We start from the raw sequence: 21261 nt of genomic DNA, 5'->3' as shown, positions 1-21261 counted from the left end.
GCTTGACCTCAATTCTCATTTAAAACTGCAAGAATTTCCTGTATTATCATAAAACATAACTAAAGTAACTTCTCTTTCTTATTCTCTTTATCAGCCACTGAGAATTAAACTATACTTTTACAATATCCCAAAATGTGAAAACGTCATACTGCCCCCTGTGATGAGTTAAAAGTTTTACCCCTAAAAATGTGAAAACGTCATACTGCCCCCTGTGATGAGTTAAAAGTTTTACCCCTAAAAATGTGAAAACGTCATACTGCCCCCTGTGATGAGTTAGTTTTACCCTCAAAATGTGAAAACGTCATACTGCCCCCTGTGATGAGTTAGTTTTACCCTCAAAATGTGAAAACGTCATACTGCCCTCTGTGATGAGTTAAAGTTTTACCCCTAAAAATGTGAAAACGTCATACTGCCCCATGATGAGTTAAAGTTTTACCCACAAAAATGTGAAAACGTCATACTGCCCCTGTGACAAGTTAAAAGTTTTACCCCCAAAAATGTGAAAACGTCATACTGCCCCCTGCGACGAGTTAAAAGTTTTACCCCAAAAATATGAAAACGTCATGTGAAATATCAAAATCTGGACACTGCCCTCTATGGCACATAAATATGATGCCAGATGTGAAACTGGACATTGCCCTCTGTGGCATACAGTTATAATGCAAGAAGTGTACACAATACACTACCTCCCCCCCCCCCCCCAACATTGGTCACTCCCTTAATACTTACGGATCTTCTAGATATTGGTAAGCTTCCCTATTGGCCACACAGCCAGCTGGTAAATACAGTGAAAGACGGATCACGTTCAGAAAATGAGGTGGTGTCAACCACAGCACATATTTTAAGTAAAAATAATTCAACTTCGCTACCAAAAGCTGCAAATAAAAAAAAGAGTAAAGATCAGTCAGTTAATCTCAGAGGACCTAGTACTAGACACTTGTACTGAACTCATTAAACAGCACATATGACATGCACAAATAGCTTGATACTAGCAACAAAACATCCAATTAATCTTTCAGGATTTAGTAGACACTTGTAATGTACTGTTACACAGCTTCTACGACATACACACAATAGTTTGATTCTAGCACTAAGACATCCAATTAATCTCAAAGAATTTACAACTAAAAGATCGAGGGATTGCCGAACGACTGTGTATATCATACACATTTTATGTTGCCCAAGACCAATTTAGATAGATAAGAAACAGGCTTCCCACAGACCACTCAATACAAATATAAACAACATCATGTGACCCCATGTCACACACACACACACACACACACACACACATCTCCTTGGAACAAACAAGCTATTGAAATTTATTGCATTGCAGGCTCAGATTTTGACACATACATGTGTATTGATTCAAAGTTGAAAGTGATACGTGTGTGCACATACACTGCCTGCTTATTGGCAGGTGTGTGTTGTTGTTTATATTTGTAATGAGTGGTCTGTGGGAAGCCTGTTTCTTATCTAACTAAATTGTTCTTGGGGAACATAAAATGTGTACGATATGCACAGTCATTTGGCGAGCCTTCAATGATTTAGTTGTAGTCCCAGACACTTGAACAATACTCTGCTCAAGTGTCTAGGACTATGTCTAGGACTAAATTCTTTAAGTTTATGAAGTATTCAATTTGAACTTACCACAGTCATAATACATAGTGTGGCAATCCAACGCTTAAAGCTAGCTGTTGGTTTCCAATCAAAGCGTGTCCAGCTATATGGAGTAAATTGAGCTGCAATACGCTTCACTTTACCCCTGAAACGAAAAAAGTTTTTTCATTTCCAAGGTTTGGCATGAAGCAGTGGGATATCTCACACAGTCCTGTGTTGGTATGTGGCAAATGTATCACTATAGTGCACATGAGAGAAACAGCTTTCAAACTGAATCAATAATCAGGCAATCAATGAGGACGATCAGTGTGAAGCTATTACAAGGTTGCCACTGATTGGATAACATACACTTCATATCACTCACTAACAGCACAGCCAACAGATGTGTTGGTTTCCTAAAAATGTTTTCTAACCAATCAGAATGAACCTTACAAAATGCTTCACTTTATCTGAATCAATGTAGCGTTTTTAAGGATGGGAGATAATAATTGGCTGAGTCTGGAATATGGAATGCAAATTACATGAGGAAGTATCTTCCAGAGCTATATCCATGAAATCATTGCTACAACCTAATTGGTTAGATGTGAAATGTACAATGCAATATACTTACGAGTAAGTAGGTATTTTCCAGAGATTTATCCAATTGTATTGTTTCATGTTGAGGTACTCTATGGTCTTGGCTCCTGCCCAGATACCCAAACTATTACAGATCAGTGCATCCATGATCCACTGTAGATAAAGTATTCACCAAAGTATTAAATAATCATTAATATGCCGTATTCCTAATAAAGTTCTAGCTACATTTTGTATTTCTCAGGTTATCACCACAAGAGGGCACACCAGATTTGGCAAAGTGAGGGCTAAAATTTGTGTCATGGTCAGTGGTTGCACGCAGCAATGAATGAAATGTGTGTGAAAGAACTCTGAATGTCCATAACAGACAGCGTGTGAAATTAACACTGGTCTGTCGGTCCAAGACCGACAGATTTCCATTCAGATCGACAGTTTTTTCAGAATTATAACAACATGTCAGTCCTTATGACCAATTGGAATTTGGAGTAAATAATAAGATTTATGCAAAGATATCTCCAATTTTACCTACATGAAGTTAACCTGTCACGCCTCTGAGCTAGCTTGCTAGTGTTGTTGTCAATGTTGATATCAAGTCTACATGTAGTGTAGCATACAGCATATAATGTACTTTATGTTAGAAATCACGATTGGTTGAATTTCTCTAATTATTTGTGTCTTGACTAATCAGAACATCTTAGACATTCAGACTCATTTTATGCACAGCACATGCGTCTCTCCACCATAAATACCGTACAATTTACTGTTCAACGTATACAAAACTTTTAACATGTTTGAGACAGTTCCGCATTGTATTTGTAAGTATTTGGCAATATTTAGAAGGTGGTCATGAGCCTTCGAAGAAGAAGACGAAACAGACAGAGCAAGAAAGATGCCAACAGTAGAAAGAATACGACAAGAATAGAAGGCAATTGTTTCAGCCTGTTTGGCAGAGAGCTATGATAATTGTAGTGTTTGTTCTGATTTTGAGGAGTTTTTCTTCAGTTTTTGTGCTTTATATATATATATATATATACATGAAACTAACATCAAATCAAATCAAGTACAGTAACAGTTGTTAAATTCTTCCATTTTCAAGACAAGTATACTGAATGTCACTTAAAATATTACAGCCAATATTTCACCTACCCTAACTGAAACATACATGTGTCACTAGTGTATTTTTATCTGGATTCATACAATATTGGTATATAAGGTCTACACTTCAGATATGTGAAAACACTTCAGACACACCCACTATTCACTAAATACAAGTAATGGTAACACATTGTTACAACTAAAGTCACTGAAGTCTGGGGTTGGGTGGGGGGGGGGGGGGGGAACTGTTTCACTTTTAGTTTACCGCAATGGACCATGTAGTTGTATCACAGTTTGTATTTACAATGATTTCAAGTGTACCAAGTCTGTATGTCTGAAGCACTGTCCTTGTCTGTGTAAAATCAAGATGAAAATACATTTGTGACACACGTTGTTTGGGCAGGTTAAATGAATTTAGTTGTAGATCAAACTATAACCATGTCTGTGAACAAACTACAATTGGGGGAGGATGAACAGGAAGTGAATGATACTTACATGATCCCACCAGCATTCACGGAAGTTTGGAAGCTGATGTTCTAGAGTATACTCCATGCATTCAAACATTATGCTTAGCGCATGGCACAAGTAGAAGTCTCGCAACATTATTGTCTGTAGAAGGGTAAAAAAACTACACATTAGTTAATGTGAGAACTAGAGATTAGTGCATGACACAAATCTGGCAACATTATTGTCTGTAGGGGAGGAAAATTACACATTAGCTACAAAAATGAAGTCACTTTCAGACATGGCACCAAATAATATCTTTATATATTTATCATTTTTCTTGCTATAGTAAATACAATAGTTTAGTGTTTTACAATATTGAATGTTTCATTTATTGGCTCTGTATGTTGACTTAAGATAGCTATCTTTGTATGCATTATTTCATATCAAACAAATCTTGGTGCAGTGTTTTATTTAAGGGGGTAAGTAGGTAAAATCTACCGGGGTTCCCACATCATTTTACCGGGGTTCCCCACCTAAACTATGATACATTGCATGGGAAGCACTACCAGTTTTACCTCTTTCCCCCTTTCTGTTACCGGGGTTCCCAAACCTTAGCAAAAACACTGTGGTGTGTGCATAGTCCATATAGTTTATATACATAGTTAAACTTAGATCAAGGCACTGTTCACGTCAGTACACACTTTCTCAGAACAATATCTTTATTAAAGATAAAAATACAAAATTTCATGTATCTGGATTTTTTTTTCAATATCACAGACTTACCTTAAAATACCAGCCAACACAATGAGCAAAGACAAATATATCCCATTTATCCTGTAAAATATTAATGATATTGAAAAACTCAGTTAGAAAATATAATCTCTGTATTACGTGTCAAATAAGTACATGGCTATGTGAAGAATTTTAACCCTATAGTACACAATGTCAGCACAAATGGTATGATCCATAAGGAGTTGACGAAATGTAAAAGGTCATATCAGATATCACTTTAGGTCTGTTACAGTGCATTTTTATAATCATATCTACAGAGGTTATCTCTAGTGAAATTGACACATTTTGGAATTAACATCCACAATTATTTTCAAGTGTACACAGATATAAAATTTGAAATCTATTCTATCTAAGCTACAATTCCAAATCTTCACTAGTTTTCCTACCTGAATCAAACTTTATGGTACAATGTAGTTTGTGGGTGATCACAATAACATTGGAAATCTGGACTGGATTTCCAAACTATTAAAGCCAAAAGTTATAGAGGTTTTGGTGTGATCACATTGTTACAATTTGAAATCTTCACTGGTTTTTGGCAAACTTACCCAAAAGTTATGGAAAGGTTGTGGGTGATCAGGATCATAGAATGTACAATCTTCAGCATATGAGGTTTCTGGGAGTGGTTTACCAAGCTCCTTATCAAGGTATTTCAGAAGACGTCTAGCATCATCTACATTCTAAGATAGAGAAAAAACACAAGACAATGTAGAGTAGAAATCATGGTTGGAAATATTCAGATTTCATGCAATATATCATATCGTCTCTACGGGGTAAGTCTGTCAGTACAGAAATATGGCTAATGAACACACTCTCATAATCTCTACGGGGTAAGTCTGTCACTGTGTCAGTACAGAAATATGAGTTATGAACATACCTATGGGGTAAGTCTGTCAGTACAGAAATATGGCTAATGAACACATGCAAGTGTTCTCCCCCGAAAATATTTTACAAGACCATGATGACTCAAATACATCTTTAGTTGTTGGTTGGATAAGTCTGGATAAGTACATATTTTTGACATTACACAAAATGTTTTTGAATACACTTTTTAATACCATGACAATGAGTGTTCATGAACTCTGGGTTCAATTTCTACTCAAAGAATTAATACAATTTTACATCAGTGTTATCAGCAGGACTTGAAATAAACAGTAGTCCTGTGCCCACAGACTACCAATTCTTGTCATGGGGCTACCATAATTTACAGCCTGTAGCCAACTCAGGCTACCACTGATTATGTGATGAGGATGGAGATTTATGGACATGAAAGTATTTTAATAACACACATATTTCCAATAGAGGAAATCTGTTTTCAGTTCAGGAATATGGGACTACAGGTCACAATACTTGGGCTACCAATTTCTGAATATTACAATGTATAGCCCACTAGGACTACCAAAGAAAAATGTTAATTTGAGCCCTGATGTATTACATACATGTAAGGCATTTAATATCATTATGAGGGCACTCAGGAATTAAAAGCGAGCTTAGCGACTTTTTCATTTTGTTCACGGAGAACACTGTATCACCTAATCCCCTAGTTTGAATACAAATATATATTGTGTACAGTCTATCCACTGCTTTATATTACTGACCAATATTTAGATTCAAATTAACAGGATTTGACTTTGTGAAATTCTGAAATTACACCCCCAGAAGGGTCAAAATGATTTGATGACTCACCTGGAAGAGCACAAAGACAAGGATGAGCTCATAGATAACACTCAAGGTTAAGAGGAGTCGCCATAGCGCTGGATGTGGACGGTTAAAGGGACCATCTTTGGCTTGGGTCATACCAAAAAGGCAAAACACTACGACTGTTGCCAAAACACCTCTGAAGAGCAAACAAAATAATGGAAAATATCATGAAATGATCAAACATTCACAAACCATTCTTTTGTTTGTATCATACAAAATAGGTGCCTGTAAAACACAACAGAGGCAAAACAGCTTTGAAAAACAACTACAAAATTTAAAAATATCATGAGATAAGGATCAATTTCACATGCTGTTTGTGTTTTGCTTATGTCATACATTGACTTCAACAAAAAAGCCAGAACACTACAAATAATTCACATAACAATATCTATTCATATCTAAATGTTCCACATTTTTTTCTTTTTTTTTTGTATGTTCCACATTTCTATCAATGTTTTCCTGATCAAATGTTACCTACACATATCGGGGTATTCTGCTTAATGCTAGGACACATTCCCTTTTCTTTTGTTTTTTCATTATTTAATAAATGCATTACTACATTTGTATTCACAGTAAAACAGTGACAAAACTCACTGTCATGTTAATAGAAATTTATAATGTGGTAATGACTTGATGACACTTTCCTCTTTACTTTAAACACATCACTGAAATTGAATCGTAAATGAATCATGATATTCCCAACATTACAGGGACAGTTGTTGTTAATCAAAGCCTTCAAGGCCCATGTCAAATGTAATGTTTATTATGGCTGTGATACTAATCCAGGACTGTGAGATTCACACTCTGGCCTTTAAGAAAATACAGAAATTAAATTTATTATACCATGGATGAGCCAGGTTCAACAAACATTATGGAATATATACTCTGGTCGTTCTGCGTCACGACAACGCATGTCTACATATATGTCGTGACAACACGTGTTTATGTCACTGGTTCTGCTGTGTTCGAAATACATGTATGAGTCAAAATGCTCAAAATTACCATTACTTTTTTTTATATTACTGGCGCTGGTATAATTATATTATTCCCCAATATTTGTCTTCATTCAGCCAGAAAATACTCATGACCAAAGAGTTGTCACTACTCGTCTAGCAACTTGTGGTGACAAGGGCCCCTTAGGTCACTCATATTTTTGCCTGGTTGAATGACGAAAAATATTGGGCAATAATATCCTTTAAATATTATAGTAAATTGTACTCAAGTACATCTATTTCTAGTTTAATCACCAATGACTATTAAATCATATTTGTCCTTCTACAACATCATTATTGATAATATCAACTACAGAAGTCACTACCCGTTGGGCTAATTAAAGGGCCGTGCCACTCTCGGAAACGGAAATAAAGACATTTTTATAGACTGTGGGATCTTGAGTATCATTTCACGATTCTACTGGCAATTGCATGCAGAGAAACGTCATGTTGATCTTGTGCCTTTATAAGTTATCTTTGTTGTGAGCCATTGCATCATGGGAGTCAACAGAAATAATGTTTTCAATGGTTGAACAATGAATATTCATGACTCCTGAGTACTTATTCCTCCAGTGTAAAACATCTCTCCTTTAAACTTCAACTAAAAGTCACAATTTTATGATCACAAATATTTTCCTGGTAATTCTATCATAATTCCGACAAAACAATAATTTGGGTGAATGTATACATTTGTAAATTGTAGCAACCTACCCATATTCCCAAGACATTTTATCAGTATCTCTCACCAACTTGAATTTTAAAATAGGAAATTATCTATGCATATTGTCTCCCTCTCTGGCTGCATTTGTCTCTGTCTGCCTCTGTCTGTCTTAGTACTGTTGTCTATCTTTCTGTATCTGTTTGCCTGTATGTTTGCATGTACAATGTACATGTACATGTGTCTGTCTACCTCTCAGTATCTGTCTGTCTGCCTGTGACTTTCTCCCACTGTCTGTCTGTCTGTCTGTCTGCCTGTCTCTGTGTCTGGATGTCGCTGTGTCTGTCTGTTTGCATCTATCCGTGTCTATCTGTCTGCCTGTCTGCCTCTCTGCCTGTCTCTCTCCCTCGGATAATAAGTTTACTATCACCTTGGCAGAAACATGTGTGATCAATAGTTCAGCGTAACACAATGGGTGAAAGGTGTAACACAATTGATGAGAGAATACCAAGGCTGTAACATTTACTTAGAAAGGTTACCTGTGCAGAGATCAATAACGAACAATAACAAGGTATAACTTACACTTTATAGAACAATAGCAGAGTTGATCAAGGTAACAATATTGGCATACCAATACAATAGGTGTTAGCAAAGCAAAGAATAGCAAATACCATACAATGACCCTGAGGTTGAAGATATAGATAATAATGAATTTGTGAAGAGCTTGGCCCAAATTGGGAACCCCTGTAAAATGCATGTAAGAGGAAATAAAGTAAACTGGTTTTGATTGCTACACTCTACACCTTAACTTATTAATAAGTAAGTACATGTAAGTAACATACCAAGAAAACTTAGGTACATGTACATGTAGATTTTTACCAATTTACCATCTGTAGCTAATAATGCCAAAACACTGAAGGCTACCCAAAGTACAATCCAATTTGTCCTGTTTTGCTCAATTTGTACAGTTGTTTGTGTACAACTACCCCTATCCCCATCAACCCCCCTCACCCCACCCCCTGGTACATGTAGCAAAGATTCAATTACGCAGAGGTTACTGTACAGCTCTGGAAATGTGTGGTTCAAGGTCAGCCACCTGTACTTTGTGAATTCCATCTTTGTTTTTTGTTTGAACTGTGCGCTGTACTTGTTTAATATTTTCATCTCAATTAGCGTTATTCGCATTTAATATATTCAAATCCTCTTCTTAATTTCACACACACACACAAAGGAAACTGGCAGCCATAATCTCATTCCAAAAGTCACTGGTCAAGAGCACACATTCTCGGTGAAAACTACATTGCTTATATTTTAGGGAGTGAAAGATTATACAAATGTACTGTGATCACTAGAACAACTTCCTGCTAGTATTTAATTTTAGCACAGCTTGAAACAGGCGGAGAGATACATGTACAGTTGGTTGAGTATTGTTGTAAAGACCCATACATGTAGTCCCTACATAATGTGTTGATGGACATTAGGCCTGTCCATGTCTGTCAGAATCACATCTATTATGCAAGAGCCGGGTGACCAAGTTCCCACTTGTACTGTAGTGTTATTTCACCATTGGAATCATAGGGACTACACAGGATTATTCTTTTTGTTCTGGACCAACTTTTTCTATACAATGTAGCTTTGTCAAACACGTTTTTCATACACAAATTAATCAACTGGGTCTTTGAATAGAATAGCATCTTAGCTGATTAGTCATAGAAGGATAATACAGTCATTCATCAAGACAGCAAAAAGGCTATCATTACACCCATGTAAATTATACATAATTATTACTAAATGTTAATTTGTACAATAATGACAGCAAATTCACAACAAATTCTATGCGCATTATACCATTCGCAAGTCACGTTGTACATGTTCAAACAGAAACTATGGAATTCAAACCCTGTTGTTCCACATGTATGTCATGATGTGTGTCTACCAGTATGTTATTGGTTCTGTGGTGTTCAAAATATGCGTCAAAATGTTCAAAATCTGTCTTTTTTCACTCATTTTTTCTTAAATTATACTTGAACAGTATCGTACATGTATAATCATACACATTTCTTCACTATTTCCTTCATTCAACTGGAAAATAATCATAAAATTTGGGTTTTGCCACTATTCATCCTCAACATTAAAAGCAACAATGTCGGTTACATCACTTCTATTGTCCTTGGTTGAACAAAGCAAACTAGTGAGGGATAGTATCCAATTGTGTTTGCCTATTAGATCAAAGAAAGTAAAATACTGGAGTCATATGTTTTTTAGGATTTACTTAAAATGAATACATGCAAAAGCCTTTTCCATGGAATAAGTCTCACTAACACAGTTTATGAGTTGTCATATTTTTCTATATTCAGCTGATGAGAAAGGTGTCAACAACAATTTCCCTGAAAGGGCAGGGAAAAACGGAAGAGATATTCACAAGTAGTTAGATCTTAATATTTCTAAATGCTAAGAGATGGCATATGCTTATTAACTACATGTAATGTGGTTGGGGTGGGGTGGGGGGGGGACCTTCATGTGCAGGTGTCGTGACTCTGTGAAAAGACAAGGGTCCAAGCTCCACGTGCACACATCATGATTATAAAATGAAAAGGGTACAAGCTTCATGTTCAGACATGATTGTAAAATAACCAGGGTGTGTGCTCCATGTGCAGACATCACAAGTCTGAAATGACAATAGTCAATTTGCAATGTATCACTCGAACTTTGTACTTGACAATGTGACATGACTTTGGACTTGAGATATGACAATACACATGTGTGATTAGAATTTGACCTTGATCTGATCAAAATCTGATAGACGTCACAGAGTTCATCCTCCAATCTCAGTGGTAGATTTTGACACACACTTGGTAATGGTAGTCACATTCAGTCGAGTTAACTTTTTTCAGCTACAATTTTCTATTGATCAGACAGACTATCACTAGTACATCTGAAAGTCTATATCTCAGACGAGTCTAGATATGATGTTTCGTAGTCTATGTACTCTGACTACTGCTAATTTGGTAGTCTAGATACAATGTTTAGAACGAGTCAACATACCCTGGACTGACTGCTAATTTGTTGATCAGTCTACATTAGTATGTTGAGTAGTCAGTGTGTTCTGTGACTACAGCTAATTCAGTAGTGTGGATATGTTTAAGTAATCAGTATGTCCTCGACTACTGCTAATTTGGTATTAGCCTTACTAAAAAGTAGTTTTCTTGATTCATCCTTTGTGTCATGCTTTCCTGATATTTATAACATTATTGTCTTGATCATGCTTGTCAACATCTGACACAGTAGCCATTCAAATATTTCAGAATAGTGCATGATGGGTAAAATCACAAGCTGCTCACACATCATCTTTTGTAGCCTTTTCTCTATAAAAATGAGTTTAGGTTTTTTTTAACTTTTTTATCACACAGCTGTCTATGACCCATATAAAGGCATGAACAACATACCTTAAATTCCAACAAATAAAAATACTATTTAATTTTTTTTTATATAATTTTTTTTTTCATATGTGAGTGTTCAGTTCAGGTACAATGTACATGTAGTTATCTTTTCCGTAGTTTTCCGTACGATCTCTGTGTTATTGGTTTCTTCTCATCAGATGTACAGAAATTACAGATTTAAAGAACAGTTTTATATTGTCTTTTTAAATTGATATCAGTTTCCGCATCCACTATTTCTTGCTAGACTTCACAATTTTTGCAATTTTATTATTTTTTTCTCGAACACGTGAAAAAGTTTAGGGTCGGGTAACCGGAACCAAAAAATTATTTTTTTTAGGCCTAAGTAATCAATTTTTATTAAAGGTTAGACATTTTCAGGGGGTGGTGCCAGACAATATTATCAGTAATGCACTAAGCTTCAAAGAAGTAACTATTTGGTTGGAATGAACTTTGAATCCTGTTTTATATTTTAAGAATTAATCCATTTACTCACAAAATTCTTGTTATCCGACATCAAATTTAACAACCTAGGTGCATCATAAAAATCACAACCATTCAATGTCTTGGTTGACACTGTGACTTCTGTTCCATGCGCTTCACATACATTGCCATACATGTACATTGTAGATGTGCGTGAGAATAATTCAACCTTCTTGGAGTATTTTGACCCTCTAGTATGAAGTAAAATGTTATTACAGGTACTGAGAAATTTGTATATTTCTCTGGGGAGAAATTGTTAATTACGGACTGCGAGGGCGCCCCCCTTTGGGCGGCAGTTTTGTAGCAATTTTTGGTGTTTTGGCGCTGCGTTTTGTTTCTGTTCAGTTTTTGCTGTGAGCTAACTTTGTGCTGTGTAGTTCAATTCTTGTTTTTCGCGAGCTGGTCGGAGAAAATGCCACGTAGAACTAGGAGGAAGGCTTCCGACACAGTCATGGAGCAATTAGAAGCCAGTATTCGGGAGGTGGATCGTGAGATCGAAGGGTTACGTGATGTGTCCAGGCATACCAGTAGCGACGGCCGTCAACGTCCATGGTGTCATTCCACTCAGCATCGTACCTCAGACGACCGCACACCCAGACACAACGATGTCGATGTGAACAACTTCCGAAGAAACAATGATCTGATAAGAAGGTCGGAAGATAGGCTGAGACAATGGTTACCGTTCGCCGAAGACGATTTCCTCACTCAGGCACCCGCCGGTAAGCATAAATCAGGCATTTTTACGAAGCCCCAAGATCACGTAGTCAGACCCACGCTTTGGCCTCATAATGTAATGGTGGATGTTATGCCGTCAACACAGACTACCGATTACAATAATTTGTCCTTCGATAACTTCTTAGCGGGTTACCTCGCCATTATCACTCACATACCAGCTTTAATTTCAGACGAAGAGAAAGAACACAGAATTACCCATCTGAAAGATTTAATTAACTACAAAATACTGTACGGATGGGAGAAAACCAGAGAATTTCACGCTAAGGCTTTACATAAGATAGAAATGGGACACGCTACATGGAGTGATAATTTCGATAGCTTAGCGTACTGGGCATTTAAAACCACACCAACAGCAAACAACACTAGCATTTCAGTACCACAGCAACAGGATAAATCGAGACATAACAGCCAGTTCAACTTTATATGCTTTTCATGGAACTGGAAGAACACGTGTCCTTATGATGACCCCCCCAACAACAAACAGTGTAAGAAGTTGCATGCATGTCTCCATTGTATAACCAAAGGCCAACACGCGTCTCATCCTATAGTCAGATGTCCTTTTCGCGAGCAGCACGCGAAAACGCCGACTACGCCAGCTGACGCTGATAGCCAGGCGATGCAGAGGTAAACAGTAAACAGATGCAGAGGTAAATTACATGCTATTCAAAAGCTATTTTTATGTTTTATTTTAATATGTACAATACTCTCGATGTTTACTCAGAATTTATTGTTCCTTACAAATGTATATTATAAGTATGAAAGAACCTCATGGTGTCTGGTGTATTAGTACAAGTATGACAAACTCAGAGTATTTGCACAAGCCCTTACAATGTATAGTGTTCTCTCTAGCCACATTTGTAGTAACAGAAAACACTCCAAAGCATTAATGAGTGCAGACACGTCCAGTAACCACACAACCACTAACTGTCTGTCTGCTAATCAAATTGTTATTTTAAGAGTTAATCCAAAACAACAACTCCTTAAAATAATATCTACAATACATGTACATATAGCTTTTAATGTGATATCAGGTATACAATAAGGTTTCCAGTACTGCCATTACAGTGCCAATACATGTACCTCTAGTATACATGATGTACATCGATGCAAATAATCGCAAAACATCCACTTAACATTTTGACCGACAAATAAAACTTGTTTTTCATATGCAGTCACACTAGATCTTGAATTCAATACCACATTTTAACTGCATTGACTTATCTAAGCATACACAACAACATCAACACACAGACAGTATAACAATACTAACACTTATGATTTCAACATTAAATTTTGACCGAAAAATAAAATTATTTTTCACCATCACCAGCCTTCACTCTAAACCCTCTTGTATTCAATACAACATGTATTGATTTACATGTATCTATACACAATGATGTAAACACACACACAGTGTCAGCATAAGGACACTAACACTTATGTCAACTTTGAATTACGACCGAAAAATAAAAATTTATTTTTCACCAGCCATCATTCTAAACCCTCTTACATTCAATTACAAAAAGACTTATCTTAACTTACACAATGATGTAAACATACACAGAGTGTCACTACGGGGTCACTAACCCTTACAGTTTCAACTATAGCATACAAAATTGAACACAATTATGAATAAATTATCACAACTCATACGACTGCCTGACACCCCCATTTTTTCTGCTGGGTGTATTAGTACATTTGCTAGGCAACCATTTCATTTACTGAATAAATACATAAAGTTCACCCCACATAATACTCCTACAGTAAAATTAATATTGAAAACTCTCTATTTAATATTAAAATTAATATTTCATGCTCTATCATATTATTTCCGGACTGTAACTTCATTTTCGTTATTAAGATCTAATCTTTTGATTTTTCTTTACAATATAACTGTTGTCTGATTTTGTTCTCACAAATGTACAAAACAAAACAATCTGAATATCTACATGTATTTCCTGTTCTTCAATATGGTCAAATTGATATTAAACTAACCATATCTCCTTTACATGCAGTGTTTTCCATGAGAGTGAGTTAGATGTAACTATAACAAGGCGCCATACTCTGCTATCAATAATTTGCACCTTGCTGTGATAAATTACATCCTGGTGTCACAAGTCATACAACCTCCATTACTTTCACATCTATCACCGTAATTCCTAGTCTAGAATTACACATTGGACACGTTGGGTGCTTTTCTTTTTTCTTCACGTTAAAGGCAAATTGGTCAAATTCTACTGAGTCTCTAGTTAAATCTCCTGCTGGGGAAAGGGTGAACAGCGTATGTCAGGAGCAATCCATCACACACTGGCGGGTGGTTGTAATTGGTTTCTTCATTCAGTTTACTACAAACTCAACTGCCAGTCTTTAGTTAAAGTAATCATGTGAGGGGAACCCAATAACGTCATAACATTTATATCGACAATCAAATGGCATTAAACTAACGCTTCCAGTGGTAAGAACAGAAGGTTGTGCTAGAGAAAGCCACTTGACTATACAATGTACATGTGTGGTGGAGAGAGAGATCATGGAAAACATAAGCTACAAAACGCACTGGCCATGTGCTTTCTAAATGTCATCCGATGTCACATTTTGTCACCATCCTATCAACATGCACTAACTATTCCTCAGCAATTGTAAAATTAATACTAAACAGAAAACACAGCTATCCCAAACCTGATCAAAATCTGATATGGGAATATAGCTTAATTGTTTTATTAAAAATTATTAGCTTCTACATTTTTTTTGTATTTCCTATGTATATTGTTATTTGTTTTAAATTTTGTTGTTGTTCCGAAAATAAAACAATCGACCACTATTCCCCCCTATCTCTCTTCTCTATACCTCACTTCAAATTCTGTATTTCTCCATCATGTAATATCTACATTTATGTATTTCTATTGTTTTTATTCTCAATACTGAGAACAGACAAACATCTGTTACCCTATACTAGTCTGTTATACCATACATAAAGCATGTTTACATGTAGTAGTTCTCAAAACTATCAGTCAACCATACCACATACATACATGTAGACTACGCTAAAATATTATATGATTATTACATGTATGAGGCAGTGATATTCTTTATAAAATTTGAAGAGTGCGTGTGTGTGTGTGTGTGTGTGGGGTCCTCTCTTAGGTTTGCATGTACTACACTTGTATAGTACAGTACAGTACAGTACATTCTACAGTGTGTGCACATGGTATCAAATCATCTCTTCATCCACATTTTGCTATCAATGCATGGATAGCACTAAATTTTCCCTGATATCAATAAATGCTATTCAGTACAACTATATCACAAACATTTGCACGTTCTAGACAAACTCCTCCTGAGTCACTCGTCCCCCCCTTCCCCCCATCCACTCTCATTTGTCAACCACTATATAATTCCTAAAAGAAAACCTGGACTTCAGAGGAATCTGAAATCATAACCATGGAATACATGACATTAAGTACATTGTACATTATAGTAATTGTCATGGAAACTGTGTTTGTGCTTTGTTGACAACATTTCGCTTTTTCTAATTCATAACACCTTGAAAGTTAACATGATACAAAAACACGAGTGGTTGTTTTTTCCCCAATACAGTGAAAACAACCTTCAAAATTGTCTAATTGGGAAAACAGACAATATTGTCAATTTGTGAATATGACTCATGGATATGTGTTTATAGAACCCACTTCCTTACTTTCCTAATTATTCTTAAAGGGCAGTACTCTTGTTACCCAAACAGTGAAATAACACCTGTAAAATTGTAAATGTTCATATCAAATATACCACTTTTGTTACCCAAATCTTGGCGTAAAGAGTGAAAATACTCTCTGTTTTGTAAATGTTCATATTCTAGTCTTTAGTCTGACATAACTTTCCAAAGACTAATTTATTACATGTACTAATCCATATAGGAAATGACTTTATTAAGTGAGAGTCTGTGTAACGAAACAAGTACTGAACACATGCCCACAAAATCTGTCTATCCATGACCAGAATTATATAATACTACAAACTGGACTCTTGAGGGAACAGGAAAGCTTTAGTTGAACAAAGAAGCAAAGAATACGATGCAATAATTCAAAGATTACTAGACTGTGATAATTTATAACCTCCTACTGAAACTCCCCTCACACTAGTGGCTTTATACAAGCTATATACAATCTATCAAGATGCACTGTTAGTGTTAGTGTGGCTTGTTCATGGCATTTGCATGAGTACTTGCGATGTTCTTCTCCGCATGCAACACATGCACTGCCACATGCATTGTCATATGCAGATGTGTGTGGGAGTAAGTCACCCTTCTTATTCTATTTTTACTATATTATATCTTGCAGTTGATGTGATTCTCTTTGACGTAAGATCACAACTTTGTCATTATACAAATGTCAAAATTTTCAACCGAATGTAAACTTGAGTCGCTATACAACATTGAGGTCAGATTTACATATTTAAACTTAAAGACTGGCATAAATATTTGACAAGAACTGAAATCACTCTGGAAAAGGAGACAAGACGTCACCATAATATGTATGTCTATGTTTTACCCCAACATAAATCAAGCCACCAATATACTATTGAGATCCATTAGTCATACCGAAGACAGACTGTGCAAATAGTTTTATTTTGATACCAAGTATTACAGGATCTTTTTCATTTGCATTAATTTTTCTATGCATAAATTGAATTTCATATTGCGGTTACGTGCACACATATAGGTGTTTACAACACCCCATGGGTCAAAGGTCAATAAGACTAGTCAGTCATGCAGTAATCATGTGATATGGCTGTATTTTGATGACTAGCCAGTCATGGAGATTTGTAGTTTAATGACTTGATGACTTTTTAAAATTGAGCATGTCATGACAATCACAGTATGGACAATGTGTACACATGAGGTACCAAGGAAATCATGTTATTCCCCCAATATCTTTCATTGTTCAGCTAAAGAAAATATGAATGACCTAAGGGGCTTTGTTACTATGAGTCTAGTGACCAGTAGTGACAACCCTTAGGTCACAAGTATTCTCTGGCTTAATGAATTCAAAATACTGGCAAATACTTAGATGTCATTCCCCAATATTTTTCTTCGTACGGCCAAGGAAAATACAAGAGACCTATGGGGGGCTTGTCACTACGAGTTGCTAGACGAGAAGTGACTACCATTAGGTCACAAGTATTTTCAGGCTGAATGAAGAAAAATATTGGAGAATAACACAATTATAGCAGCGGCAGTAATATCAAAGAAAAATCGAGGAAAGCAATGGTACATTGTAATTTTGAACGTTACGACTCATATTTCGAACACAGCAGAACCAGTGACGTAGACATGTGGTGTCATGACATAGAATGACTAGAGTATATATTCCATATTTTTTGTTCAACTCGGCTCGTGCATGGTATAATGATGTAGATACAGGTAGGCTACTTGTTGGCCAGCCTCTCCCTGTAGCCATGGTAACGTCTATTGTGTCTTAAAGTGGAGTTTGGTCTCAGATCATATTACTGTTAAAATGAAGGAGTTTGGTTACAAAAAAGATAAATTTAAGTTCTCACCTTTTTACGTTATATGATGTGTCGACCTTGACTTCTTCTATAAGTGCCACATAGACAAATACCAATATCATACAAAAAAGTATCGTTAGAGTGTGAGCTCTCCTGTAAAAACATAGACAAGAATAGTCTGTGGTTAGAATTTGATACTTGTATCGTTTTACTACAGAAGTCTTATACAATGTTAGTCATTACATACATGTACACTTTATTACAGACAGACAGATGATGTGGGTATGATAGAGTTCTATGCATACATGTATACTACATTGTTTGTATTGTTTTTATGAGTGTGTACAGTTGTATGGGTCACTGTATTTGTACCTGTATGACAATGTACATGTAGGTACATTTTGTGTAGGTATGTATGTATGTGTATGTATGTATGTATGTATGTATGTATGTATGTATGTATGTATGCATGTATGTATGTATGCATGTATGCATGTATGTATGTATGCATGTATGTATGTATGTATGTATGTATGTGTGTGTGTGTGTATGTATGCATGTATGTATGTATGTATGCATGTATGTATGTATGTATACATTTGTATGTATGTATGTATGTATGTATGTATGTATGTATGTATGTATGTATGTATGCATGTATGTATGTATGCATGTATGTATGTATGTATGTATGTATGTATGTATGTATGTATGCATGTATGCATGTATGTATGTATGCATGTATGTATGTATGTATGCATGTATGTATGTATGTATGTATGCATGTATGTATGTATGTATACATTTGTATGTATGTATGTATGTATGTATGTATGTATGTATGTATGTATGTATGTATGTATGTATGTATGTATTTGCAAATGCATGAACATGTATAGATGTATGTGTGTGTATGTGTGAATGTTTTTGTGTATGATGAAAACAAAGATATCATACTTGTACACAAAGAAATTCTGAACAGTGAAGGTTTGTTTACTTTTTAAAGTGACCTTTCCCCTATGGTTTGATAATCCAAAGCTGGTATTAAGATTCACAAATCAGATTTAGATGCTTCAGATAGGTCTTACATGTATACATCCATTTTATATGTACCTCTACCTATTATAACTTACAGAACAACAACATCAAAACCCAACCCATGGCATCACTAGATTTCTATAATTACAGTGATCTCCTCATATCAGTTTTGTCAATCCAGTCAACAAAAATGTTATGTCTTGATTTATCTTACGTGTATATCATACTGAATATTGAGCACGGTTTCATATCAATTTTGGTTTTGGGGTCCTTGGGACTCAGGGTCAGAAATTCTTAGGGTTCCAAACTACAAAATCCGAGGTCGTTATGGAGTCACAGGATAACAGCAATATGCTGTATTCTGTGTGTCCATTCCTGCAGGATGTAGTTCTGATACAGTTTTCTTAGAGGTCTCATGTGTTTTGTCCATTCTTTTGCCAATTCAACAATATTGATATTACATTTTATTTTGTACATGTAACAAGCAAAAACTATGAATCTGTGTAAACTGAGGTGATTGAACTGACGATTTATTATTACATAATATTATTATAAAACAGATGTAAATGTAATTTGTTGTGAAATTTGTTCTTAATATCCTGTTTTTCCCAACTTGTAGTTTTTTTAAGTACAAATACCCCCCTCCCCCCACCCCACCCCCAGGTAGAAAGAGGATTAATTCTTGTGTCATAACATACACATCTTATACTTATAGCTGTTGTGTGAGGCCTTCATATCCTGTCTGGTCATCAAATTTTTTCTTCTATTTTATATATATTTACAAATATTTCCTTACGCAAATAGAAAATGAAATACCAACATGACAGTATTAAATTCAAGAATGTACATGGCAGAAAATTGAAAACCATGTGAATGTACATGTAGGTTTGAATAATTATTTTGAAGTCTGAAATCTAATTTTTTTTTCTTTTGAAATTTTTTTTTATGTTAATGACAATTTGTGAAACCCTTAACAACCCTTATTTATGAAGGCTGCACACAATCTTTATTGACGTCGACAAAAATTAAAACCACTATCAATGACTGTATAGAGAGTACGCTTAGAATTTGACATGTTTATATTTATTGCCAGATCTCAGTAACACTTTTTTTTTTTTACAGAATACACATCACATTTCTAGATCTATTTTTGTTAAACTGTTTTTACTGCATTTTAAGATATGTTTGTCAATAGTCTGTTTCTAAATTTGTGAAAATATAAATCAGTTAGTTCACATTTTGCTACATGATGGACTAAAATGAAAATTTTGTCATTCGTTTTTCACTCATACAAAATTCTTGTAAAAAAATATTTTTTTTGTTACTTTGGCACTTTGTATAATCTCCACAGAATCCATTCAAAGTCTTTGGAATTATACATGGTAGAAGTGCCTGCAGCTGGCGAAGATTCTTGTTCTCTTATTTTCAATGAAATTTCTTTTCCGTTGATGCAAAAATCGCTGTAAAAGTACCATTTTACTTAAAATTTCATTGTATCAGTTTTCGGTTTGAAAATGTATAAATGCAGAGTGGGCCAAAACAGCTAGCATCTGTCTGTGCTACACTGTACAGAAAATTGTCTGCTCCGAGGAGGCTGTAGTAAATCTATGTTACATGACTTGAGGTCAAATATGATGACATTCAAAAGATAGCACGGTGCGCTAGTAAGAGAAGACAGTAATAGCACAGAGATTATATATAATGAATTTACCTTTAGGTGCCAAAGAACATTACTCATAAGATGATACATGTATATTGAATTCTTTATGTTGTGATCTTTAATAGGCTGAAAAATTTGTCATCGTTGTTTGTGCTCCACATCCCTATTACTAACACCATGTAGTATAAGCTTACACTATGTAAGGCAAAACAAAATTGTGTGGTTCCGATAATGCCCAATTTCAAAATAAGGTGGTTACATGTAGGAAGGATTTTTTTTCTATCTTCAAGGATCTGTTCAAATGTCAACCGAGACTTCTCATTGAATGTAATTGCACTTTCCGTGCAACATGTATGTGCAGAAGACAATGTGTGGTATACTGTATTCCACCATCACACAAGGCAATGACGTCTTCAAATCTCACTATTTCTTGAGCGACTTTGAAACCGATTTTTCGATAATTTTTTCAAATGAAAAATGTAAGTAAAAAAAGTGTAGGATGGCAGTAAAATAAATAGGTTGGGTTGGGTT

General features: G+C 35.5%; 1 protein-coding gene across 1 annotated transcript in view; it reads right to left on the bottom strand.

Annotated features, from left to right (window-relative positions):
• Positions 1 to 21261, bottom strand: part of LOC144447927 (phosphatidylserine synthase 2-like) — a 35838-nt gene that overhangs the window by 9208 nt on the left and 5369 nt on the right. Inside the window, exons 2-9 of the mRNA XM_078138028.1 lie at positions 18084 to 18185; positions 6211 to 6361; positions 5073 to 5204; positions 4519 to 4569; positions 3784 to 3897; positions 2231 to 2349; positions 1651 to 1765; positions 730 to 875 (exon numbers count right to left, since the gene is read on the bottom strand). Coding sequence (XP_077994154.1) covers positions 730 to 875; positions 1651 to 1765; positions 2231 to 2349; positions 3784 to 3897; positions 4519 to 4569; positions 5073 to 5204; positions 6211 to 6361; positions 18084 to 18185 — 930 coding nt within the window. The remainder of the gene's footprint in view (positions 1 to 729; positions 876 to 1650; positions 1766 to 2230; positions 2350 to 3783; positions 3898 to 4518; positions 4570 to 5072; positions 5205 to 6210; positions 6362 to 18083; positions 18186 to 21261) is intronic.

Source organism: Glandiceps talaboti, chromosome 17, assembly GCF_964340395.1.
Source record: "Glandiceps talaboti chromosome 17, keGlaTala1.1, whole genome shotgun sequence".
Classification (NCBI taxonomy): domain Eukaryota; kingdom Metazoa; phylum Hemichordata; class Enteropneusta; family Spengelidae; genus Glandiceps; species Glandiceps talaboti.
The sequence above is the reverse complement of the archived record's forward strand: the minus strand, read 5'-3'. Positions and strand labels throughout refer to the sequence as shown.